The sequence below is a fragment of the Gopherus flavomarginatus genome, chromosome 1 (genome assembly GCF_025201925.1).
Source record: "Gopherus flavomarginatus isolate rGopFla2 chromosome 1, rGopFla2.mat.asm, whole genome shotgun sequence".
In the NCBI taxonomy this organism is placed as follows: Eukaryota; Metazoa; Chordata; order Testudines; family Testudinidae; genus Gopherus; species Gopherus flavomarginatus.
The window spans coordinates 246,058,588-246,085,598 of NC_066617.1; the positions used below are offsets into that span (position 1 = coordinate 246,058,588).

The 27,011-nt window shown below is 41.4% G+C and overlaps 1 protein-coding gene across 7 annotated transcripts in view; it reads left to right on the forward strand.

Moving 5' to 3' along the window:
- Positions 1-27,011, forward strand: part of TUBGCP5 (tubulin gamma complex associated protein 5) — a 49,302-nt gene that overhangs the window by 12,923 nt on the left and 9,368 nt on the right. For 6 of the 7 annotated variants that reach the window (XR_007768727.1, XR_007768728.1, XM_050919364.1 and 3 more), the window contains 12 exons: positions 684-777; positions 1,123-1,369; positions 1,536-1,747; positions 2,270-2,385; positions 5,120-5,388; positions 6,648-6,846; positions 10,273-10,461; positions 12,780-12,962; positions 13,960-14,044; positions 14,154-14,274; positions 16,020-16,198; positions 17,528-17,653. Coding sequence is in view for 5 of the 7 variants with exons in the window: in XM_050919364.1 (XP_050775321.1) it covers positions 684-777; positions 1,123-1,369; positions 1,536-1,747; positions 2,270-2,385; positions 5,120-5,388; positions 6,648-6,846; positions 10,273-10,461; positions 12,780-12,962; positions 13,960-14,044; positions 14,154-14,274; positions 16,020-16,198; positions 17,528-17,653 (2,020 nt within the window). In the remaining 2 variants the exon portion in view is untranslated. The remainder of the gene's footprint in view (positions 1-683; positions 778-1,122; positions 1,370-1,535; positions 1,748-2,269; positions 2,386-5,119; positions 5,389-6,647; positions 6,847-10,272; positions 10,462-12,779; positions 12,963-13,959; positions 14,045-14,153; positions 14,275-16,019; positions 16,199-17,527; positions 17,654-27,011) is intronic. The other variant, XM_050919380.1, reaches the window with a different exon arrangement.

Genomic DNA, 27,011 nt, shown 5'->3' on the forward strand with positions numbered 1-27,011 from the left:
GGGTCACTTGTAGTGACATAAGTCCAGATGATCCTAGCATCATTTCTTTGCCAGTGCAAGAGCCTCAGTTATTGGGGCACCTTGGTCTATCCTGTTCTCTACTTGTGGCACACAATTGTTGTTTCCTGAAGGCTATAGTACTTTGGTCTAATTCTGGTTGTTGAGCTTGGCAGAGGCTGGGTGGTGTTTAGTGGCCTGTGATTTTACAGGAGTTAAGACTGGATGATCTGCTGTTTCCCTCTTGCCTTAAACTCTGACTCTAAGAGTATGTCTACACTTTGAGTGGGGGATGATTCCCAGCTTGAGGAGACATACCCATGCTAGCTCTGACTGAACTATCACATTAAAAATAGTGTGTAGCCACACTGATATGAGCAGCGGGAAGTGTTAGCTGCCCTTAGGATGATCCCATTCAAGATACTAGACATGGACTTCGGGCTGCTCATACCACTGCGACTATATTCTGTTTTTAGCACACTAATTTGATCAGAGCTAACATGCGTTTGTCTGCTGGAGCTGGGAATCACACATCCAGCTCAAAAGTGTAGACCTACCCTAAGAGAGGAAATTTTCAGATAAGCAAGACTAAATTTTCCTCTTAATGATTTGACATCTATATTTTCTAATCCATTTAATTATGATGAATTTGTTTTTAAGAATGGTCACCTTTTCTTGCTTTCCAGGCTTCTTTCAGGGGTGAAAAAGCTCTTTATATTCCAGCTGAATGAGGGAAAGGTGACTGTGAGAAATGACATTATTGTAACTCATTTGACCCATGTAAGTTATTTGATCAACCTGAGTTGATTTTATTCAGATCATAATTTAATATGCCTGTATTTAGAGGGCTTGAATATTTGGGGGATAGGAAACTGAACTTCCTATGGAAAAATAATAATGCTTCCACATCTGTTTTTAACTTAAGCAACACATATTTGGATTTAATAAAATAAAACTGAGTGGGCAGATGCCATAAGAGATTATAATTCAGTGACAGTGAAATTGTAATGTTTATCTCTTAAATTCAACAGTCACTTTCATTTTACCTTTTATATATCTTGTGATTTCTGGTTGTCTAAAAGGATTAATATTCATGAGATAATTCTGGAAAACCTTACTTTGTAGAACTGCTTAAGATCAGTGTTGGAGCAGATAGCAGCATATGGACAAGTTGTGTTTAGGCTGCAGAAGTTCATTGATGAAGTGATGGGGCACAGCTCAGAAAGTGTAATACCTGGAACCATTTCCACTCCCAAGAAAACTACAGAACCCCCATTTAGAACCTACCAAGCTTTTATGTGGGCCTTGTACAAGTACTTCATTAGTTTCAAAGAAGAGCTTACTGAAATTGAGAAATGCGTAATCAACAAAGGTACAGTATAGGGGATATTTAATTTATAATAGGAAAATGTGAGAATAATATACTATTGTACAAATAAGTTTAAACTATGAAAATTGTTGTATAAAATACTATACAGTATTTAAAAAATATATAAACTTGCTAAAATGGTTATCTTTGTATATTTTTGATTTTGCAGACAAAACAGTCACTCTTTCAATAGTAGTAGATAAGTTGTCACCTCGACTGGCACAGCTTAAGGTACTTCACAAAGTTTTCAGCACAGGGATAGCAGAAGTACCACAAGTACCACCTGATACTCGAAATGTTGTAAGAGCGTCTCATTTGCTTAATACACTCTACAAAGCTATTCTTGAATATGACAACGTTGGAGAAGCATCTGAGCAAACTGTATGTGAAATCTAACTTTTTACTTTATTATGAAACACAGTAACTAGAATATTGTTTAACAAGTTTTTATGTGAAGCTTTTTACCACTGAAGAATTGATTTATAAGTCTGTTAGGTCACAAATGAAGTACATGTTATGGTCTCATCCTAATTCTCCAGTTATCTACATTATAAATCACACAATCTGCTATGGCTGGCACTTTGTGCTCAAAAGAGACTTAGAACTGGAAATAATGAAGGTTGCTGGTTAGGACTGAAGGGCATTGAGAAAGCAATGTGGAGAAGGTTGCAGGGGTCTACTTACATTTAACTGCACAACATTGCTTTTTAGTTCAACATAATTCCTGGTCAAGTTTTTTTAAAAAATTGTATGTACATGTGCATACTGTAAATATATATTTGCACAATTCTTTGGATTGTCTTCTCTGCAGTGTATAGTAGCTATTTTATTTGAGATAGTATGTGTAATTTTGTCCAACATTTATAAAATCCCACAGCAACTGGTGTTTACTGTTCATTTCAGGTATCCCTCCTCTTCTCTCTCTGGGTTGAAACAGTAAGGCCGTATTTGCAGACAGTGGATGAGTGGATTGTCCATGGTAACTTGTTTGATCCTGCTAAGGAATTTATCATTCAGAGGTATGGATGATGATGATGAACAGGTCAAAACATTGTGGCCTACATAAACATTATAGCTGTTGAAGAAGAGACAAACTGGATGGTGGCATGACAATAATTTCATTCGATAAAACAGCTAGAAATAATCTGTTTTTAAAAAAATCCTACTGTTTTATCCGTTTCTAGTCTACATGGGAGAAGTAACATGAGGTAGTGAGACAGTGACCCCAGTAGTTGTTGATATGGCATAGAAATGAGTTAATTTGGAAAAATGCAAAATTAAAAATATGAAGTTAGCCATCAAACCACAAATACTCAGTTTTTTAAAAAATTTAATCAATTTTCCTAAATTAATATACCCATAATAAAATAAAATTGATTTTCCCTAATGCATCGCAAGATAGTGATATAAACTTATTGCTATTTGGAATAGAAACATAAGATAAAACATTGTCTTGAGTTATTTGCGTGCTCCTTTCAGCATCAGTTAGAAGAATTCGTTCTGTTTGCACATTACGTTTTCGTGATCACTTTTTTACAGTGTAGTAGTTTAAAATAGAAAAATGCAGAAATACTAAAATTTTGTGTTATAGCTGTCTATAGCTATTAAGCTTTTTTGCGTTGTGTAATATTACACAAGCTTTTTTCTAGCTGTTCAACAAGTAATGGAAATTGGTTACAAAAACTAAGCACTTTGAATGACCTGTGGGGAAACAGATTTTGTTTACTGTGGAAGAAGATTAACTGCTGGCACCAGAATTTTTACCTTAATAATGTTGTTGTGTCCTATTGCATTTCTTTTCCTTTGGGTCTAAGACTTTCGATTAAAACAGGGCTCTCACCTATTTGGGATGGCATTAATGTACAGTTAGATTATTTTTAGCAGTTCACTAACAGTAGTTGAGTAGGAAGCCTTATCTATAAATTTAACTTCTCAGGAGAATTGTTTTACCTATTTTTTTACTAGGAAGTGCTAAAACAGAAGCTATTAAAGTATTGTAGTGCATCTGTTGGGTATTAAATTTTGAGGTATTTCAGACGTGTGCATTGTGTGGTATTCAGTTTCACTTTAGTTATTTGTATGGAGACTCCTACATAGTGATGTAGGTTTTTCTATTTTATTTATTAAATAAACCTAAAAGCATCAATCATTTTGTAATTAAAGATCCATGGCACTTTGAATAATTAACCTCCTGGATAAATTCCAGTTTGAGGTTTTGGTCTGGTTACCTACATTTCTCCTGGATTTCAGTTGTATATAGTAGTGTAATGGCACGGCACCCATCTACCACAAGCACCCCTTCTGGGCTGGTGGGTCTCTGATCTTTAAATAGTTTGAGCCCTGGTATTGGGCTGTACCACCAGGGCTTTCTCTCTGGAAGCAATGGTTTTATCCTCTTGGTCTATCTTGGTCTCAGCTCTCCAGCTGGGCCACTAAGTAGTTCAGTTCCCCTCCTGGGGGTTTATCACTGTCTGATTTTAGGCCAGTTCCCCAGTGGCCTATGCAGTGGACCCAGGCCCACCCACTACTCTGGGTCTCAGCCCAGGGACCCTAAGAATAGCAGCCATGTGCCACCATATCCCTTTAGCAAAACTGCCTTCAATTCCAAGGGCCACTACCCCATGGCCCCACTTTCACTAAAGCTTCACCCTTACCTCAGGGTTCATCTAAGTTCAGGCTCAGGAGCTCAGGCTCTGAGCTGTCCATGGTGCTGCAGTTCCCTTTGACCAGCCAGGAGCACTATATGTACTCCTCCAGCTCCAGGAAGGAACTGTCTGTCTCTGGCTCTGCTACTCCATTTATACGGCCCTCCTGGGCCCTGATTGTCTGCTTCCTCTACAGTTACTCTAGGCTGCTTAAAGGACTACTGTTCTGCTCTTTTCTTGGGATGGGTGTGTCAGGACGCTAATCCACCTTGTCACAAATACCCAAATACAAAATGGGGAGTAATTGGCTAGGTGGTAGTACTGCTGAAAATTGACTGAGTCAGCAACATGACACAGTTGCGGAAAAGGCTAATAACATTCTGGAGTGGCTGAACTGGAGCATTGTATGCAAGATTCAGAAGCTAATTCTACTGCTCTACTTGGTGTTTGTGAGGCCTCATCTGGAGTACTGTGTTCAGTTCTGGATGTCATACTTCAGAAAGATGTGGACAAATTAGAGAGCCCAGAGGAGAGTATAGAAAATGATAGGCCAGGTTTTCTATCCCTTCCATGATGGAAGATTTAAAATTTGGCATGTTTAGTCTTCAGAAAAGAAGACTGAGTGGAGATCTGATGATTCTTCAAATATGTTAAGGGCTGTTACAAAGAAGACTTGTCAGTTGTTCTCCGAGTCTGCAGAATATAGGACAAGAAGTAATGGGCTTAATGTGCAGCAAGAGAGATTTACGTTAGCTGTTAGGAAACTTTTCTAATTATAAGGGTCATTTAGCTCTAGAATAGGCTTCCAAGTGAGGTTGTGGAATCCCCATCATTGGAGGTTTTAAAGAACAGGTTGGACAAACACCTCTCAGGGATGGTCTAGACTGTAGGTTGACTTCATCTTGCCTCAGTGCAGGGGCTAGACTTGGTAACTTCTCGAGGTCCCTTCCAGTTCTACATTTCTGTGATTCTATCATTTCTGTAGTGCATTGGAATCATTCCAAATAGAAGGTGAAATATAAATGAAAGATTTATATTATTATTCAATAGGCAAGATTTATCTTTTTTTAAAAAGATAAAGTGTAACGATTTTCTCTCTCCATTGTAGAAACAAAAATGTCCCAGTTAATCACAGGGATTTTTGGTATGCTACCTACACATTATATAGTGTGTCAGAAAAGATGGAGAATGAAGAGAAAATGAGTGATAATGCAAGTGCCAGCTCTGGCAGTGATCAGGCTCCCTCAAGCAGGCAGCACACAATGGTCTCCTTTCTGAAACCAGTACTAAAACAAATCATCATGGCTGGAAAGTCCATGCAATTGTTGAAGAACCTACAATCCAAAGATGATTCTCCACGGCAAGCTGCATCAAGAGGTGAAAATAAGTTGTGTAAAATATTCTTCTCTGTATTTAACAGCATTTGTGTATTTAGGGTGTATTTAGTGTTTCTGTTATAATCCACTGTTTAGTATATAACTCTCCTTGTTATGCTTGCACTGTGTGATTTGTAACTTCACATCTGATTTGAAACTGGTTCTGTTCCAAGACCCCTGACACATGCAACACACACAACAATGTGAGAACTGAATTTTTACCCTAATTCAGAATTTCTTTGCTTTTCTCAGTTTTAAGTTGCTCTTAAATATTATTTTACATTCTCTTGTTAGTTTGTACTATTTAAGATCTTTATTCAAACCATAAAACTATTTTCTTATTATTTGATTAATCACTTGGTTCCCATTACTGAGTAGTTCATTGGTTTAGGGATGATAAATAATAAATAAGATTCCTGATTTGAGGAAAGCCTGTTGGTGATCTGCCCAAAGAGCTTGATACAACTATAAGCATGCTGAATATTTGGAGTAACCAGCATGAATTATGATACACAAAGGACAGTAGTGGGAGCTGTGATGTCTGTTGTCTTCACATGGGTCAATATAAATTAGCTATTTGTAAGTTATACAAGTCCCTTTCTATTTAAATGTAGAGTGAGGTGGCTTTGAACTGTTTTGTGACCGCTTTTTTATATCTGTGTTATCCCTTTTGACATGGGAGGATAAACTCATTGAAAACAAGTTTTGTATTAATGGCTGACAGTTACTTTATGCCCACTGTCTTTAAGGGTTTAATATTTTCAGAAATATTAATTTCATATTTTAGATCTCAGTTCAGCAAGATATTTCAGTATGTGCCCAACATTAAGCATATAAATAGATCTATTAATATAAATATTTAAAGTTAAGATATGTGCTTATGTACCTTGTGAATCACAGCCTAGATACTGTTGATGCTGCATATGGAAATATAGCAAGCAAAACTGGGTTTATGTTAACCTCCTTAACTTAGTTGTTCTAGTATACAGGCAAGTCTCGTCTTACATGGGGGTTCCATTCCGCGGTTAGCACGTAAAGCGAAAACTTCGTATAGTCAAAATTACATTGAGTTGAATGGCAGGCGGAATCGCCTGCACTACAGGTATAGTATTAAAATTGTTCTTCTTTTTTTTGTTTTTGTTTTTGCTGACCGCGTAAAGCTGAAATCGCACATGTTAAATGCGCATAAGAGGCGACAGACCTGTAATCAACACTGTTTCTTAGAATAATATTTACCATATATTTTACTATGCACTTCAGATGCAGAAAGAAAGAGTTTGTACACACTATTTCTGGAGTCTGTGCAGTCCCGTCTGCGGCATGGGGAAGAATCTGTTCCAGATATTATTACAGAACAACAAGCTACAAAGCAGAGTTTGATAAAGATGCAGTCTATAGCAGAGAGACACTTAGAACTGGATGATGTTCATGATCCATTGCTGGCTATTAACTTTGCTAGGTAATTGAACACCTGAAAGATACCAATGTCACCACTGTGTTGTCAGAAGCCACAAGGCATAAACTTTTGCTCTTGCTGCTTAAAACAGACAAGCTCAGGAACAAGCCTAAAGGGGAACATGGCTTAGAATTGTCCCAGGCAGCTTATGACTAGCCAAAGGTTCATTAAAAATATAAATTATTAAATGAGTGTTCCAGAACGATTCTGTATATGCCTGCTACATCTAGCAGGACTTAAATGTTTTTAGTATAGAAAATAGGAACTGTCTCTAGCATAGAAAATTTTATTACAAAAAATTAGATATAATTTCTCAAATGAATTATGATAGCTGTAGCAAAATGTAATATTTTTAACGTGTGTGTGTGTGTGGCACATTATGTAAAATGTCTTTCATTTGAATCGACATGTTTCTCTTTGGCTGATCATCACAGAGATGTATCTTGCAAAATTCTACTGTGGTACTTATAGTAGTTTAAAACAAACATTTCAGGAATAAGGCTAATTGCCACAAAAATAATTGTTCCTTTGTGATAGGATAATGTGAGGAAACTAGCAGAGCAGCAACATGTTGATTTTAACAGTCTTACATGAGTCGTAATAATTAGTGGTGAGAATGTTAGCTATTTATTTCTCTTGCATACCAGTCGGTAGATCGGTGTTCCGTCTTCTCAAAAAGAGTTCTAATGTACCAATGGTGCCTTTAGTTCTTGGTTGTATTTAAAAGCCTTCATTGTGAAGTTAACCTTACAGTTTAACAGGTAATACAGTGTATTATAAGAATATTGTAATTAATAGTTGAGCTGTGTACATAATCTCTCTCAGTGGATGAGAATATTCTCTTAAAAGTTGATAGGCTGGTTAACTCAGTCCTTTTGTCAATCAAGACACTCTCTCTGCTCTGAAGTGGTGGAAACCAGACTTGCACTACAATGATTTTACCTGTTGTTGATAGCTTTTGCTGTATTGTAATGATGATTTTGACCCTACTCTGATAAACTAATTAGCTTTGGCTTACTAGTGCTATGTCGACACTATAGCCTATGTCTGCAAAATTTATGTTGCGCAGGGATGTGAATATTCCACCCCCGAGTGACATAGGTTACAGCAACATAAGTGTTGGTGTGCACAGCATTGTGTCAGTGGGAGAGCTTTTCCCATTGACATAGCTTATGCTGCTTGCAGAGGTGGTTTTTTTTTATGCTGACAGGAGAGCTCTCTCCTGTCAGCATAGAGTGTCTTCATCAGACACACTGCAGCGGTGCAGGTGTATCAGTACAGCTAAGCCACTGCAGTTCTGTACATATAGACATACCCTAAGTGTTAAATGTCTGACCCAAAGATTTTCCAACAGTATAATATTATAAGGATAGTTAGTGCACCACTGTAGCACTTCAGCACAACAGACACTACCTATGCCAGTGGGAAGGGCTCTCCCTTTGGCGTAGTTAATCCACCACCTCAAGAGTCTGGAATTCTTAGGTGAACCTAGTACTATCTAAATAGGGAAGGAGATGGGTTGATCTAATTTTCTAGCGTAGAGCAGCCCTTAGTAGTGACCACTATATTTATGTTGCCTAACACTTTTTTTTTTCATTCTAAAAAAATTTTTTTACAATCTTATTTTTGAGACTCTTATCCCTTTATTGTTTGCAGTGGGCCTTGGGTATTCAGTGGAGGAAGCCTTCAGGCTACCAGAGCACCTTTTCTTTGTCCGATTAAGTTCTGTCCAGCTTTTGCTGAGATATATACTGTTACAAATTGCCATTAACCTTCTCTTACTAGTTTATCTGGGAAATGTTGACAGAGTGCCAAAGTAATAATTGGACAGGAAAATTTTAAGGCCAAGCTGCCATTGCTGCCACAACAGCAGGCAGCAGCATGTGGTTCATTAGGAACCCCAGGTTGCTGCTAGAGCTGCTGTAGCAGGGTGGTGGGAAAGGGAAGAGAAGAAAGACATTGGGCTCCCCCTTGTGGAGGGAGGGATAGCTCAGTGATTTGCGCATTGGCCTGCTAAACCCAGGGTTGTGAGTTCAGTCCTTGAGGGGGCCATTTGGGGATTGGTCCTGCTTTGAGCAGGGGGTTGGACTAGATGATCTCTTGAGGTCCCTTCCAACCCTAATAATCTGTGATTCTCTCCGGTCGTCCCAGTGACCCATGTCCTCCACTGGAGGACACCATATGGACCAAGGAAACACCCACCTTCTGGTGAGGGTTGGGAGGGAGAGTGGCTGTGTTTTCCCCTCGTCCCCCAACACACGTTATTACCTGTCTTCTAGAGGTCCAATAGCTGGCTCCAGTAATGTATTTCTACCCCTACCTAGGGCTGGAGTTCTCCTGACTTCCAAGGTTTGTCTTATCTCATTAAGAGAGAGATTATGAGTTGAGCTACGTGACTGTGCATTGAAGTAAGATCCCCCTCTTATAGCCATACGCAGGCTACCCAAATCTATATTTGGCACTTTTGCAACTTCTACTGGAATGCTGTGTCCAGTTCTGGTGTTCACAGTTCAGGAAGGATGTTGATAAATTGAAGTGTGTTCAGAAAAGAGCCACAAGAATGATTAAAGGATTAGAAAACATGCTTTAGTAATGGTAGACTCAGGAAGCTCCATCTATTTGGCTTAACAAAGAGAGTGTTAAGGGATGACTTGATTACCATCTGAGTACCTACAGGGGGAGCAAGTACTTGATAATGGACTCTTCAGTCTAGTAGAGAAAGGTATAGCTACATCCTGTGGCTGAAAGTTGAAGCTAGATAAATTTAGACTGGAACTAAGGTGTAAATATTTAAGTGATGGTAACTAACCAATTGAACAATTTACTGAGGGTCAGAGTGGATTTTCCATTACTGGCAATTTTTAAATCAAGGTTGATGTTTTTCTACAACATATTCTGTAGAAATTATTTTGGGGAAATTCTGTGACGTGTTATACAGGAGGACAGACTAGACAACCACAGTGGTCCTTTCTGGCTTGGAATATATGAAAACTGATAACCGCTTGTTTAGGCCTTACATTACAGTCTAGCCCTAAAAGATCATATAAAACAAATATTTTTTCTTATTTATTGAGGTCCACAGTATTTGTACTGGTATTGCTTCTCACAACTACAACAAGAACTGGCATAAACACAGTGAGTGATTAGGTGGTATAGCACATCATCCAAACTAGTACTCTTCTACCTTGTTATACAAAGGTTGTATGAATAGTCCCTCAAAATAATGGGCTTGTCTGAGTTAAAGCACTAATATCCATTGAGTTACCAGTACTGGAATGAACTTTTTACTACTTTTTCAATGCCATATTTTTTTTTTTTAAGCAGAAAGCTAAATGAGACCACAAAGTTTTAAATATATGACACATTCTGTTAGGTGGTATATGGATCAATTCCTTTCCAGCTAAGCAATGTGTTTTTTTAATTTTGAAGGCTGTATTTGGAGCAAAGTGACTTTCATGAGAAATTTACTGGTGGTGATGTTTGCGTGGATAGATCGTCTGAATCAGTGACATGCCAGACATTTGAACTGACACTGAGGTCTTGCCTTTATCCTCACATAGATAAGCAATATCTGGAATGCTGTGGCAACCTAATGCAAACTTTAAAGAAGGATTACAGGTAAGAAATGAAATTAGGTTCTACTTAAAAAGCATATTCCATTATCATTGGTATATCATACTGTAAAAGCACCAATTATTTTAAGAAAATTGATTTGTAGTTGAAATCTTTTACAAACTGTTTAATCTTCTCTTCTAATTTTGCTGTGATAATAACAAAAGCACTAATAATATGCGGAATTAACATAATATTTTCCAACCATCACTCTATTCATTGTTCTTTTGTGTTCTATCCCTTTGTCTGTATTACCTACTTACGCCTAGTCTACAATAGAAAATTATGTTGGCATAACTGCATCATTTGTGTATTATAAATTCACATCCCTGAGTGGCATAGTCAAGCTGATCTAAGTCTCCATGTAGGCAGCACTAGGTCAATGGAAGACCTAGCTATCGCCTTTCGGTGAAGTGGATCACGTGCACTGGCGGGAGAAATTCTCCCATCAGTGTAGGTGCTACCTACACTGAAGTGCAGCTGCACTATGGTGCCGCTGTAGCATTTTAAATGTAGACAAGCCCTTAGTTTGTAAGGTCTTTTTTTGAAGGAACTTTTTCTTGCTGTATAAATATACAGCATGAAGCACAGTGGGTGTCCAGTTTCAGACTGGGTCTCTAAGGAGTATTGTAATACAAATAATGATAAGCAAAGAAAAAGTAAAGTGTAAGCAGCTTGATAAAAACGTAGTATTTTACTACATTTGCTTTAGTTAAATAATGTTTAAAGGTAAACACACGTCTTAATACATACACTAGATTATAGTATTAAGTACTTTTGGGGTAGGGAAGTATGAAAACAGTTAAAAATTGACAAATATGAATATTCCTAGAAAGAACAGTGCATAAAATCCTGGCCCCAGTTAAGTCAATGTCAAAGCTATTATTGACTTCAGTGGAACCAGGCTTTCACACAGTCAGCTGAAAATATAGCAGAAATTTTAGGAAGACAGAATATGATTATCAATTAGAATTTGGCCATTATACTGCCACTAATTATGTGATATTGTCATGCTGAGTTGAGTAAAGTGACCTGATCTCATGACCTCTAACCTGGTCCTAAGTCACAGTGTTTCTATTTAAGGTACTAATGTGGCCCCCATCACCATAGTATCTAATTGCCTTACAGTCTTTAAATGTATCCATCCTCACAGCACCTCTGTGAAATAAGGAAGTACTACTACCCCTTCTTCCCCCTTTTTAACAGATAAGGAACTGATATTGGAGCCCTTACTTAGGTGAAACTCTCAGTGACGTTGGAATTTTTTCAGGTTCTGCAGTTAGATAGATCATAGAATATTAGGGTTGGAAGAGACCTCAGGAGATCATTTAGTCCAATCCCCTGCTCAAAGCAGGACCAACACCAACTAAATCATCCCAGCCAGGGCTTTGTCAAGCTGGGCTTTAAAAATCTCTAAGGATGGAGATTCCATCACCTCCCTCGGTAACCCATTCCAGTGCTTTACCACCCTCCTAGTGAAATAGTGTTTCCTAATATCCAACCTAGACGTACCCTACTGCAACTTGAGACCATTGCTTCTTGTTCTGTCATCTGCTACCATTGAGAACAGTTTAGATCCATCCTCTTTGGGAAACCTCTTTCAGGTAGTTGAAGGCTGCTATCAAATCCCCCCTCACTCTTCTCTTCTGCAGACTACATAACCCCAGTTCCCTCAGCCTCTCCTCGTAAGTCATGTGCCCCAGCCCCTAATCATTTTCGTTGCCCTCTGCTGGAGACTCTCCAATTTGTCCACATCCCTTCTGTAGTGGCGGGACCAAAACTGGACACAATACTCCAGGTGTGGCCTCACCAGGGCCGAATAGAGGGGAATAATCACTTCCTTCGATCTGCTGGCAGTGCTCCTACTAATTCAGCCCCATATGCCATTGGCCTTCTTGGCAACGAAGGCACACTGCTGACTCATATCCAGCTTCTCATCCACTGTGATCCCCAGGTCCTTTTCTGCAGAACTGCTGCTTAGCCAGTCGGTCCCAAGATGCACTATTTCTCCCCATAAAGCTGTTCTTGAACTGAGGGCCTGATCCAGAAAACTGCTTGAGTACATGACTAGTCCTACTGAAGTCGGTGGGACTACTTTCAATGCTTTGAGCTATGCATGTGGTTAAGTATTTTGCTACATCTGGGCCTAAGTGATGTTTATGTGAAAAAATAATGTATAGTAGACTTCACTGAAGTATAGGATTCAGTTGAGAGTTCTTGTGATGATGAGACTTAAAGGTTTGCATTACATAATGTGACATTTTATGATAAAGGAATATAATGCAGATTGAAGAGATGTTTGTATATTTGTATTCTCTGTTCAGGCTGGTAGAGTACTTGCAGGCAATGCGAAACTTTTTTTTGCTTGAAGCTGGGGATACTATGTATGATTTCTACACATCTATTTTTGATAAAATAAGAGAAAAGGAAACTTGGCAGAATGTATCATTCCTAAATGTCCAACTCCAGGAAGCAGTTGGACAACGTTACCCAGAGGACAGTTCAAGGTAAAATGCATGGAATTAAGTTTAGAGTAAACATGACTTTTTTCCTTTCAATTTCCTTCTCTCTTCCTGTTGAAATGATAGATTTATGAAATACATAAATATTAGGCTCTGTTGTGGTCTTAGTCATCAGTATAGCTGTAAGTTCAACTGCTTTGAGTCATTCTGTCACTGTGTTTTGTGTTAGAAACTATTGTGTGCATTGATAGAATGCAGTATGGTGGAAATAAATATATGATTGTTATCTACTTAAAATATGAGAGCATTAATTAATCTGTTCACTAGAACTACATTTTACCTGTAGACATTTGTTTTTGTGTTCTTCCACAATAAGTTCCCTTATATATTCACTTGCAATAGTGTCTTCATTAGTAATTCTGTTATACCAGGGTGGCCAGCCTGAGTGAGAAGGAGCCAGAATTTACCAATGTACATTGCCAAAGAGCCACAGTAATATGTCAGCAGCCCCCCATCAGCTCCCCTCCCTCCTGCCCCCCGCTCCCAGCGCCTCCTGTCCACCGGCAGCCCTGCCAATCAATGCCTCCCCCTCCCTCCCCACATATCCTGATCAGCTGTTTCGTGGCATGCAGGAGGCTCTGGGATGGGGAGGAGGAAGGGCAGGGCAGGCTCAGGGGAGGGGTCGGAAAGGAGTGGAGTGGGGGATGGACCTATGGTAAAGCCAGGGGTTGAGCAGTGAGCACCCCCCGGCACGTTGGAAAGTTGGCACCTGTAGCTCCAGCCCTGGAGTCGGTGCCTATACAAGGAACTGCATCTTAACTTCTGAAGAGCCGCATGAGGCTCCGGAGCCATAGGTTGGCCACCCCTATGTTATATAGTCTTTTTACAAAGCTCGGAACAGAGGTATTTTTACAAATCTTTCCCTACCAGGTTAAATCTGATCCTTAATATTTAGTAATGACAGATTAAAACAAAACATTTTAAGATAACCACCGGCTTAGTGCAAACCACTGGCAACTAGGGTATTTATTTCTTTTTGTAGGCTGTCAATATCTTTTGAAAGTATCGATACAGCAAAGAAGAAACTCCCTGTCCATACCTTAGATGGCTTAACATTGAGCTATAAGGTAAAATATAATAATGTTTCTTTTGCTTTAATTTTAAAAAACATCTGAAGTAACAGCAAATTGCTCCATCAAATTAAGGGGTGGTTTTTTTGTGTTTTTTCCTCTTTAGGTCCCTTGGCCTGTGGATATAGTTATAAGTTTAGAATGTCAAAAAATTTACAATCAGGTGTTTCTTCTCTTATTACAAATAAAGTGGGCCAAGTATAGCTTAGATGTTTTACGATTTGATGGTAAGTAATTTCTTGAAATATTTCTTGTTAATCTTAAATCTATATCACTGAAAATACACCTCTACCCCATTATAACGCCACCCACTATGACACGAATTCGTATATAATGCCGTAAAGCAGCGCTCTGGGCGGGGCTGCACACTCCGACAGATCAAATCAAGTTCAATATAACGCGGTTTCACCTATAACGCGGTAAGATTTTTTTGGCTCCCGAGGACTGTATAAGGTCTTGTTTTATGGCATATTGGTAGCCATGCTAGTGACAGTTGTTTGAATACACCCAGTATTACAGTAACCTTTTTGAATAGTCAGTGTTGCAGCATAATAGCTCCTGTTCATAGCATTTACAAGGTGCTGGGGAAGATAGTTGCTAAATTAATTTTGCTCAGCAGAGCAGTGTGAAAGTCACATGGAACCTCATCTAAACCCACTGAAATGAATTGGAGTCTTTCCATTGACTTCATTGGTGTTCAAATAAGGCCCATGATGAGAATCCTTTCCTGATATGTATGCAGTTATATGATTTTGGAAGTCAAGTTTTGAAGTAAAATTGACATTGCTGGGGGCAATATCCATCCATCTTGATGGCAAATTTTTCTCATTTGTGGTAATGGATGTATAAGCATCCAGGATAAGAGATTATAAACTAGTTGGATCCTTGATGGCTTTACAGAATTCATCATATCTGTGTCTCATTTAACACACCTATTAAATATAGCCAGCTATATTTATTGAGGCATTTCTTTTGCAATAATCACTGTGGTATGGTATCTAGGCACCAAGTACAGAATTGATGAGTCCTACTTTGTCTGCAATGGACCCCTACCATACCTTAATTCAGCTATAGTTAGTTTTTTTTGTTTGATTTGTTTGTTTTTTCAAATCTCTGAGATTTGTTACTAGGTCATTCTTCAACCATAGCTACTGAAGGAAGTCCTGTGCATCATATCCTAATGCAAATACAGCCATGATTTTACCAGTAACATTACTTCCTGTCCTAAGTGATTGTGAAAATAGTTACTTACCCTTTATAAACTACAAAGTAAATTTATATAGGTCAGAATGTGTACTTGGGAGTTTAATTTTCCTGTGCTGGCAGGAAGTCTATGGGCTCTTTAATTGTGTGGTCAAGATCAGTAGGGCGTGTGGGACTGTTGTGGAGGAGGGTCAGGGATTTTTCCAATATTCCACTTCAGTGGTCTTTTGGTGTTCATATTATTAAGAGTTTTATATGAAGTAGTCCACCCTGGTTAACTTTTGAAAATAAACTCTCTGGATGACACAGTTATTTGAGTGGTTGGGCTGAGGTTTCACCTAAAGGCTTTTAAAACTCTATTGGATCGTTGTGTCACTGAAGGTATTGAGAACTATACTTTCTAATTTGCTAAAATGAGTTTTAATTTGTAAGAGTATAACTGGCCTTTGAAGTGTTCTCCACTTTGTGGAGATAACAGTTTATGTTCGTGTAATTTTTTTAATATTGTAATATATCAACCTTGGCACTTTAATATGTAGCAAACAATTAATTGCATCATAATATCCCCTCCCAGTTACTATTTTAATATCTGATTGTTATGCAGATACTGGTAAGTATCTGAATTAAAGAACAAAAGCTATTTCAGTATATTATTGTTCTGATAACTTTAATAAAAAGGATGCATTTTAGTTTTAATTAATATTTAAATGCAGTTAATACCTATTTATATTATAAATATTCACCCAAACATTTTCCTCTCCATTTTTAGAACTGGTAAATGCTACCGAAAAACCACAGCTTAAAGAAGGACCTCAGTTAGAACAAGAGACAGTTCCTCAGTTTGGATCACAAACAGAACTTATAAAACAACAAATTCACCGCATGTTCCTCTTAAGAGTGAAACTCATGCATTTTGTTAACAGCTTGCACAACTACATCATGACCAGGGTTCGTCCTTTTACAATAATCTTAAGTATTGTAGGAATTTCTAACAGTAGTCATAATATAGCTAATAATTCAAAACAACTTGTGACTAAACGTGCAAATAAGTAATGTCTTCACGTAATGTCTGTTTTGTTCAGTTTTTAAGTCCTGAACTAAAAAGGAATATATATTGAAAATATTCATGCTGGTTGTTTGTTTGAATTTTATTTAAGAAATCTTAAATCAGTAAATATTAAATAGACTTTTAGGAATTTTTAATGTACATAATTCTTTGATATTAGTAAAACTTTTTTCTTCAGACTAACTTTTCACCCCAAAGGTTTACAAAGAAAGGACGTTAATGTCAAAAGAAACAATAGATTTCAGTAAGCTGCTGTTATTCTGCACTCCTAATAGCATTACTGAAAAAGTTGTGTCTTTACATGTGTGCCTCTGGGAGTTAACTAATGTCCATTTCCAAAAGTTTATATTCTCTTAAATGAAGCAGGAACTTGTGTAGATTTACACTTACCCTACTACTGTATATGAATTGCCATTCTGTGTTAATACACTCTTTTTGAAAGGAGAACAGATGGAAGCTGGCCCACTTTCTTAATGATGATGTTTTGTGTTATGCAAGAGGTTCTGAGTTCTATTTCCAGTCCCAGTCTCTTGATTCTTAGGCCTTCAGGATCTGATATTTCTAATGATGGTAGCATGCCCTGAATCAACACCTACAGAAATGGCATATTCAGTCCATGGTACAAGAGCAGCCTCTATCGCTGTGGTTCTCAAACTGTGGGTTGTGATCCCAAAGTGACTCGTGTTTGGGTCACCAAGGCCCAAGGCCAGTGTTAGATTTGCTAGGGCTCAGGGCTGAATCTGAAGTCTGAGGGCTTTGGCCCTGGGGCAGCATGTCTTGGGCTCCGGCCCTCGCCCAGGGTTGCTTAGTAATTTTTGTCATCGGAAGGAAGTCTTAGTGCAATGAAGTTTGAGAACTGCTGCTCTGTCAAATTAAAGAATATCGTTGACAAGTTGGAGAGAGTTCAGGTTTTGGTTATATGGATGGTGGCCATAAGACTGAACCTCAAAGGTAGTGATAGAAGAGGGGAGGAGTGAGGGAATAATGAGGTTCAGACTATAAAAAGCAGGACTTTGGAGTGGAGCTGGAGCGCGGACCAGTAGGTTTTAGCCCGAAGCTGGAGCAGAGCTGGAGCGGAGCAATTCAAAAATTTGATTGCTCCAAATCTCTGATAAAAAGAACTCCCCAGAGAAGTGTAGAGAAAAGAACTATGGGGATTCCAGTCATAGAGGTGGTATTCATGTTAATACTCCTTGCTTTCTCTCTCAAAGATTCTTCACAGTACAGGTTTGGAGTTTCAGCATCAGGTAGAAGAAGCCAAAGATTTAGATCAACTGATTAAAATTCATTATAGATATTTGTCTACAATCCATGATCGCTGCCTGCTGAGAGAAAAGGTATGTGTTAAGTAAAACTGAATACGTGGTATTTTCAACTCAACAAGGGAGAAAATGTTTGTCATTACAAATCATCCAGTATATATTGGATTTTTACATATGGTAATTATAGATATTGTGGAGAGGCAGTAGCCTTTCCAGAGTCACAATTGAGACTCATTTTCCTTGTAAACCTGGAGTTACTTCCCACTCAGAATCATTTCCTTAATTATACAGTTCAGTTCTTCTTCAGATTGTACATGGGTCACCTGTGGCTAGAAGATGTGGGAATTTATGCTGATTCTTTGAGTACTGTCCCTATAGGTGCTCCTCTCCAGGTGCTCTTGTGCCCTCTGTGCCTTTGATTGGAGATTTCTCAGAGCAGTGTCCATTTGGCCCGTGCAAGTGTGTTACTCAGTCTCATGGTTTGTGCTGTTAGATAGCACTGCGTGGGAAAACAACCCTAAGTTCTTTCTAACCCGAATTGGCCTGGGACAAAGCCTTATCAGTTGTCTGCATTGTTTTACCCCAACTGTGTCGCCTTAGCTCTTTTAGAACTTAGTTTTTTATAGTTGTTCTTAGTATAGTTAGTAGTTAGTACTTAGTAGTAGTTTTAGCTGTTCTGGCTTTTTTGAAAAGATTTTTAATTTTTTCATATATATATTTGGCTTTTAGATCGATAATTTCTCCTTTTCTGGGAGCTTTTACTTTATTGGGAGGACATGCTAAGTTCTCCTGGTTTCAGACGCTGTCTGTTATGCCAGCAGGCATTCCCAGAGACTGACTGACACTCCTCGTGCATTTGTTGCCCCAGGGAGTCTCATATTTTCTAAAAGTGCAGCTTCTGTCTGGCATTAAAATCTGGAGCCATCAAAAAACAGGGAGCTCTAACTGACTGCTCACAATAGAGAGCTCACTATGCCCAGCCTCTGACAGTGATCAGGGGACCTCCTCTGTATGTTGGCCTCTGAGTAAGTCCTCTGCCTCCACTGTCTCCAAACCATACTCCTTGAGGGCATGATTCCTTTCATAAGATTCCCAGAGACCATCCCTCGAGTTTTCCAGGTAGGGAACCTACCTCAAAGAAGTCGCAGTCTCCAATGACTTCAGCCTCTACTTCTCTTCAACCCATCAGGCTACTGGTTCCTCAGGTACTCAGAATATGGTTAAAACTAAAGACTATCAAGTTCTGCTGGTACATGCTCAATAAAGGAGTTGAGCTTGGTATAATTAATGCCTGAGAGTTGGCAATTCCGAATTATAAAGTGGCAGGACCTTATCAAGAAGGTTGTAGATTGTTTGCAGATCTATCTTGAGGAGATTAAAGAACCACATCATAAGCTACTTGGCATCCTTCAGACAGTTTCATCTGCCTGAATTACCCTAACTGTTAACGAGGCCCTTCTAGATCCTGCAAAGGTTATTTGGCGTACTCCACCGTCAATTCTGCCCATGTGTAAGAGTGCAGACAAAAATATCTTGTCACCTCTGAGGACTCCATTTTTATTTTCCCAATTCCTTTCCTAACTCCTTAATGGTCAAGGGGTTTAATAAACAGTGAAGTCAGCACCATGCAGATGCAGTGATACAGAGCATAAACGCCTCGACGTGTTTGGTAGAAAAGGATATTTGTCAGCCATTTACAATTGAGAATCGCCAACTACCAGGCATTAATGGTGAAGTATAACTATATAAATTATACCAAGCTGAACTCCTTTATTGAGTATCTACCAGCAGAACATAGAGAGCAATTCCAGGCAATTATTGCAGAAGGCCAACTGCTCACCTGAACATATTTTTGTAGGCCTCTTTTGGCTCTGGTGATACTGCCACTCATTTGATTTCCACGGTTGTAGTTATAAGGGCCTTCTGGCTTCTGCTCTCAGGGGTTTCCCAAAGAGGTCCAGAATATGGCCAGGACCTTCCTTTTGATTGCACCAAACTATTTGCTGAAAGCACAATCTCTACAAATGTTGAAGGATTCTTTCCCCCCCCCACTACACCCAAAGGCCATGTCAGTAATAGCAGGACATCTCCACAGAAGGGAATTATGGTGTTCCCTTACCTAGACAATTGGCTTCTGAAAGCTCAGGAAGCAACTTGTGAAGCCATAGACCTCTCTTTCTCCAATTTGATCTGCAGTTGAACATGCAAAAATCCACCTTAATCCCTGTGCAAAAGTTAGAATATGAGTTCATCTCAATTTAATAGGGGCAAGAGCCTACCTCTCAATTCACAGATTCATGACTCTATCCATCATAGTCAGTTCAGTCCAGATCAGCCCTCAAACCCTGGTCAAGAACTGTTTTCAGCTGTTGGGGCTTATGGCAGCTGATACTTTCATTATATACCATGCAAGACTGTGCATGGGATGCCTTCAAGAGTGGTTCAGGACTGTTAATTCCCTGAACAGACACAGTCTAACTATACTACTTTTGATACCTGCTTTCATAAAAGAATCTCTCAATTGGTGGAAATACCCTCACAAAGTTTGTGCAGGAGTCCCTTTCAGCTGCACTCCCCCTGCAGTTATCATAACGATGGATGCATCCCTGTTGGGGTGGGGAGCACATCTAGACACCCACATGGCCTGGGACACAGGGACAGCTCTGGAAACCACTCTGCACATCAACTCCATGGAACTCAGAGCAGTCAGATATGCCTGTTCTCCAGCAGAAAACCATCTACATGCTACACTTGAAAAAATGGACAAGATTTGCCTGCTGGTGTGGCCTCAAACACCTTCCACTCACAATCTCATCACTGTCAGATATGGTGGACTACATTCTACTATTTTAGAAACTTGGAACTGTCACTAATTTCCATTAGAGTTCACCTGACAGCCACCGTGGCGGCTTCTTTGAGTAGATGCAGCTGTGTATTCCACTTAGGTGTGTACACACCTAACACACAGGAGCCAGAGAATATTGCCAAGCAATACCTGTAGAGGGGTGGCACTTGTGCTCATAGCCCCTCCTCTGGCTATATGAGGCAGTGCCACCATGACATCCATCAGTTTCTTCTTACTACCTGTGCCTGGAGTTGGAGCTCTGCATGGTTTTCACCTCACAATCCCTCTATTTTTAGTGACTTTAACTAAATACAACTAGAAATTAGTACGCTAAGTATAGCGTTAGTTAGTTAGTGTTGCTGTAGTTAGTTATAATTTTTGTTTCCCTATTATTGCCCTTACCTGGGGTTAAAAATTGTCCGTCATGAGGGGGAGCAATCCCCAAGAAAAATCCCCACATAGATGCTTGCTGTGCCTACACGAAGCCCCCAGTAAGGAGTGGTTTCCCATTTATAGATCAAGTATCAGAGGGGTAGCCGTGTTAGTCTGGATCTGTAAAAGCAGCAGAGAATCCTGTGGCACCTTACAGACTAACAGATGTTTTGGAGCATGAGCTTTCGTGGGTGAATACCCACTTCATCAGATGCATGTAATGGAAATTTCCAGGGGCAGGTATATATTTGCAAGCAAGCTAGAGATAACGAAGTTAGTTCAGTCGGGGAGGATGAGGCCCTGTTCTAGAGTTGAGGTGTGAAAACCAAGGGAGGAGAAACTGGTTTGGTATTTGTGCAAGTTTCTTCATGAGGTTGATGGATTTCCACTCCATACGGCTAAATGCAGTGCCTTGCATGGTGTCAAGTATCAGAGGGGTAGCCGTGTTAGTCTGGATCTGTAAAAGCACTCCCAGCTATCTCCGTGACACCACTGATTTCCTGAGGAAACTACAATGCATTGGTGACTTTCCAGAAAACACCATCCTAGCCACCATGGATGTAGAGGCTCTCTACACAAACATGCCACACACAGATGGAATACAAGCTGTCAGGAACAGGATCCCTGATGATGCCACAGCACAACTGGCTGCTGAGCTCTGTGCCTTTATCCTCACACGCAACTGTTTCAAATTTGATGACAATATATATCTCCAGATCAGTGGCACCGCTATGGGCACCCGCATGGCCCCATAATATGCCAGTATTTTTATGGCTGACCTGGAACAACGCTTCCTCAGCTCTCGTCCACTCGCTCCCCTTCTCTACCTGCGCTACATTGATGACATCTTCATCATCAGGACCCATGGGAAGGAGACTCTGGAAAAATTCCACCACGATTTCAACAGCTTCCACCCCACCATCAGCCTCAGCCTGGACCAATCTACACGGGAGGTCCACTTCCTAGACACCACGGTGCAAATAAGTGATGGTCACTTTAACACCACCCTATACTGAAAACCTACCGACCGCTGTGCCTATCTCCAGCTTCCATCCCAGGCACATCACACGATCCATTATCTACAGCCAAGCACTGAGGTACAACCGCATCTGCTCTAACCCTTCAGACAGGGACCAACACCTACAAAATCTCCACCAAGCATTCTCACAACTACAGTACCCGCACGAGGAAATAAGGAAACAGATCATCAGAGCCAGACGTGTACCCAGAAGCCTCCTACTGCAAGACAAACCCAAGAAAGGAACCAACAGGACTCCACTGGCCATCACATACAGTCCCCAGCTAAAACCCCTCCAACGCATCATCAGGGATCTACATCCCATCCTGGACAATGATCCCACACTTTCACAGGGCCTTGGGTGGCAGGCCAGTCCTCGCCCACAGACAACCTGCCAACCTGAAACATATTCTCACCAGTAACTGCACACCGCACCATAGTAACTCTAGCTCAGGAACCAATCCATGCAACAAACCTCGATGCCAACTCTGCCCACATCTACACCTGCGACACCATCACAGGACCTAACCAGACCAGCCACATCATCACCGGTTCATTCACCTGCACGTCCACCAATGTAATATACGCCATCATATGCCAGCAATGCCCCTCTGCTATGTACATCAGCAAAACTGGATAGTCTCTATGGAAAAGGATAAATGGACACTAATCAGATATTAGGAATGGCAATATACAAAAACCTGTAGGAGAACACTTCAGCCTCCCTGGCCGCACTATAGCAGACCTTAAGGTGGCCATCCTGTAGCAAAAAAAACTTTAGGACCAGACTTCAAAGAGAAACTGCTGAGCTTCAAGTATCAGAGGGTAGCCGTGTTAGTCTGGATCTGTAAAAGCAGCAAAGAATCCTGTGGCACCTTATAGACTAACAGACGTTTTGGAGCATGAGCTTTCGTGGGTGAATACCCACTTCCTCAGATGCATGGCACACATGCATCTGAGGAAGTGGGAATGCACCCACGAAAGCTCATGCTCCAAAACGTCTGTTAGTCTATAAGGTGCCACAGGATGCTGAGCTTCAGTTCATCTGCAAATTTGACACCATCAGCTCAGGATTAAACAAAGACTGTGAATGGCTTACTAACTACAAAACCAGTTTCTCCTCCCTTGGTTTTCACACCTCAACTGCTAGAACAGGGCCTCATCCTCCCTGACTGAACTAACCTCGTTATCTCTAGCTTGCTTGCATATATATTCCTGCCCCTGGAAATTTCCACTACATGCATCTGACGAAGTGGGTATTCACCCACGAAAGCTCATGCTCCAAAACGTCTGTTAGTCTATAAGGTGCCACAGGATTCTTTGCTGCATTTATAGATCGTTCACCAAATAGACTCAGGTGGGTGAGGGATCTTCATTTGAAGCACTAGGTGCTCAAACAGACCATGCGGCTTGCTTCGGCACTGAGGCCCTTGTCAGATCGGATGTTGTTCTCCGGTCCTGAGCATGCTTCTGCTTTGCTTCCTGGATCTGGTGCCTCTCCAAAGAGATGAAGGAGTTTTTCCCCATCAAGTGCACTGAGGAAAAGGTCACATAAGACTGACTCAGGTCATTCCATGTTGCATGGGGACTCGTCTCCCTCCTTCAGAAGGAGCATGGATTAGGCCTGGGTGAATGCCAGTGCCCCATCCCATCAACCACTCCCTGGTACCACACAAGGAGGTCAGGGACCTTGTACTGTTGTCTCCGGTTCCAGCCCCAGGATATCCGTTGAGTCCGGTACTAATGAGGGCAATACTGGCACTGTCTCTTTCCACGCTGGTGGTGCATCTCGTAGCAATGGACTTCTGCTTTTCTGTCCCGACCTTGCCCGTGGTCCAGGACTTTGCCAGGGCTGCTTCCTTCATCTTCCTATTGGCTGGGTAGGCTGCTGAACCTGTGGGTCTGTCAGCACCATACTCTGTTGTTTCTCTTTCACAGTCAGTGAAATGGGGGCTGCTCCTGGGCTTGGTGTGAAGGACCTCTCCAGCACCGGGAGTTTCTTTAGCATCCCTGCACCTGGCACTGCCAGCGTTACCCTGTCGGCACTCATTGCCCTCCTCTTCAGCATCATCAGTTACCTTGGTACTGCTGCCAACTTTGGCGTCAACAATACTTCTTGCACCAGAAATGAAGGAAGCATACTTGGTGCTGCTGGTACCATTTCTGCTGCTGGCGCTCGCTCCCTTCATTTTGAGCTATGGATTAGTCAGACCAGTTGCTTGCAGCCTGATGGATGGTTTCACCTTTATCCCCTGAAGCCCACTACTCTTCAGCATCCAGGTTAGGCTCTTCCTTCTCTCGCTGACCATCACCTGACCCACTCTGGGGGACCATTTATGGAGTGCTATGGGTACTGGGATTGGTGTTCATCTCACATTTGGGACAGGGCCACCTGGCCTTGCATCTGCTGGCCACCATGCCTTATCCATACCAATGGCCTCCATGAAATCCGTCAGACACTTAGTCATGGTGATCCCATTCCTTGTCGCACTTGAAGGTGAGGTAACCGACCAGGTCTATGGTGATATCATTGATCTACTACAGGCCCAGGCACCAATAAGCCTTCCCCTCACAGAGCCTCCATAGTGGTCCCATCCAGGTTCATCAGTCCTGGAGCAAGGTCTAGTTTTGGCACAGTTAACCATTTCGTCTTCATCCCTGGATGATTCAGCGGTGCCTGGCTCTTCCTCCCCTTCAGTACTGGAGGATTTCAAGGCATACTAGGACCTTTTGCAGTGTGTGGCTGCTTTGCAGGGTATTCAAACGGAGCTCTTTGAAGAGAACACCCAGAAGTTAGTGCTTATCTGCAGCCATCTATCCCTGGGAGAGTCTCCCTCCCTGTTAACGATGCACTCCTTGAGCTTGCTACGGTCCTCTGGAGCATGCTGGCTTTGGTACCGCCTGCAGCAAAGCACAAGGAAAAGTGCTACTTTGTTCTGGTGGAGGGATGTGAGGGTTTTCACTCCCATCAAGCCCCACGTTCCCTGGTTGTAACTGTGGTGAATGATAGAGCCTTTCAGGGCAGGTACACGCCCACTCCCAAGGATAAGGACTCTAAATGAATATACCTGATGGACAGGAAGATTTATACCTCCTCTTCCTTGCAGATGCAGATTGCTAACCAGCAAGCACTGCTGTTCAAGTATGACTTTTGTGAACTGGATGGCTATGTCTAAGTTTGCAGACCAGCTGCCAAAAGCCTTGAGAGAGGCATTTCGGGCATTTGTCACTGAAGGCTGCTTGGTGACTAAGATTTTGTTGCAGTCTGTGCTAGAATCTTCGGTCAGAGTGATGACCACTGCAGTGGCTATGAGAAGGGCTTCCTGGCTGCAGAATTTGGGTATAACTCTCAATGTGCAGCAGGCCATAGAGGATTTGCCCTTTGGCCAAACACAGCTTTGGGATAAGACAAATGAGACTTTGCAGTTCTTCAAGGACGCTACCCAACAGCCCTTGGGAGAATATACACCAACAGTGCAGAGGCACCACTGTGGTTGTCAACAGCAGCAGTATCCACAGCGCACATTTGGGCAGCCGTTCCCTCCCCCAAGACAGCAGGACTATGGCAGAAAGGGGCATGGATCCCATAGAGGGAGGCAGTCTTGTGTGGGGTTTGGCCAGTGCACGTGCCCTCCCCGGCACAGTTAAGCATCCATTTCGACTCCTTGGTCCAGAGCAGTGTTCCAGTCATCATTCCTTTCTCCTCGTCCCTTCCATTTGGGGACAGGACGGCTGCCTTTCACAATGCATGGGGTTCAATCGTCAATGACAGCTGGGTCCTAGGCACTGTCAAATCTGGCTATGCCATCCAGTCCCTGTCCATCCCTTCCTGTCCCTCTTCAGGAACCCCTCTCACCAGGTACTGCTCCTTGAGCAGGTTCACTCTTTACTGGCTTTGAGAGTGGTGGAGGAGGTTTTGCTGGAACACTGGGGTCATAGTTTTTATTGCCAAATCCGAGGGAGGATAAGACTCATTTTTGACCTTCGAGGCCTTAACAAATATATCTGATACAAGAGGTTCCAAATGGTCACTCTATTAACTATCCTCCCCACGTTGTCTCAGAATGACTGGTTTTCTGCCCTGGACCTTCAGGACACCTGTTAGGCCACAGAAAGTTCTTTTGATTCATCATAGCAGAGCTCCATCTTCAGTATATGGTATTGCCCTTCGGCCTCTCTTCTGCCCCTTGGGTTTTTACCAAATGCATGTTCTTGGAGACAGCATAACTGAGGAAGAAAGGAATCAATATCTTCCTATATTGGACGACTGGCTATACTGAGAGGCAAGTCCAGAGGGGGGACATCAATATTACACTGTGTCTGCTCAACCATCTGGGTTTCATTCTAAACACTGAAAATTCAATTTTGGTTCCCACTCAAAAAATGGATTTCATTGGGGCCCTAACAGACTCTCCGAGTTTGAAGCATTTCTGTTGACAGACCATTTTCAGTCATTTGCTACCTTTTCCTTAGTCTGCAATCTCAGCTTTCCATGATGCACTGGATGTATCTCAGGCTCTTGGGCTACATGTCTGCTGGCATGCAGGTGGTCCAGTTTGCAAGGTTGTGTCTTTGCCTCCATCAGATGTGGCTCAGGGCAGTTTACAATCTGACTTTTCACTCCTTGGAGAAATTGGTCCATCTCCCTCCACTGGTCCAGGATTCCTTGCTGGAGTGGATGCTCCTGGAGAACATTTGTCCGAGTACTCCCTTCATCCAGCTCATACCATCCAGGTTTGTCTCTGATGCCTCCAAGATGGGCTGGTGAGCCCATCTGGAGTTGCTGAAAGTTCAAGGACTGTGATCAGAGCTGTAGCCTTCATTGCATATCGAAGTGCTGGAGTTTTGGGCCATCTACAATGTATATCACACTTTTCTGGACCATATCGGGGGCTCAGTGGTTCACATATTTACCGACAATATCACCATGATGTATTATGTGAACAGGCAAGGGGGAAAACACTCCAGGGTGCTCTACCAAGAGGCAATCAGGTTGTGGCAGTTCTGCATTGAGGAGAGTATCAGTCTGATAGCCAGCCCCTTGCCCAGAATCTAGACTCATCTCACAGACTCTTTTCAGCAGGAATTTTTCCCTGAGCCATGAGTGGTCTTTGAAAACAAATGTCCTCTGGGTCACC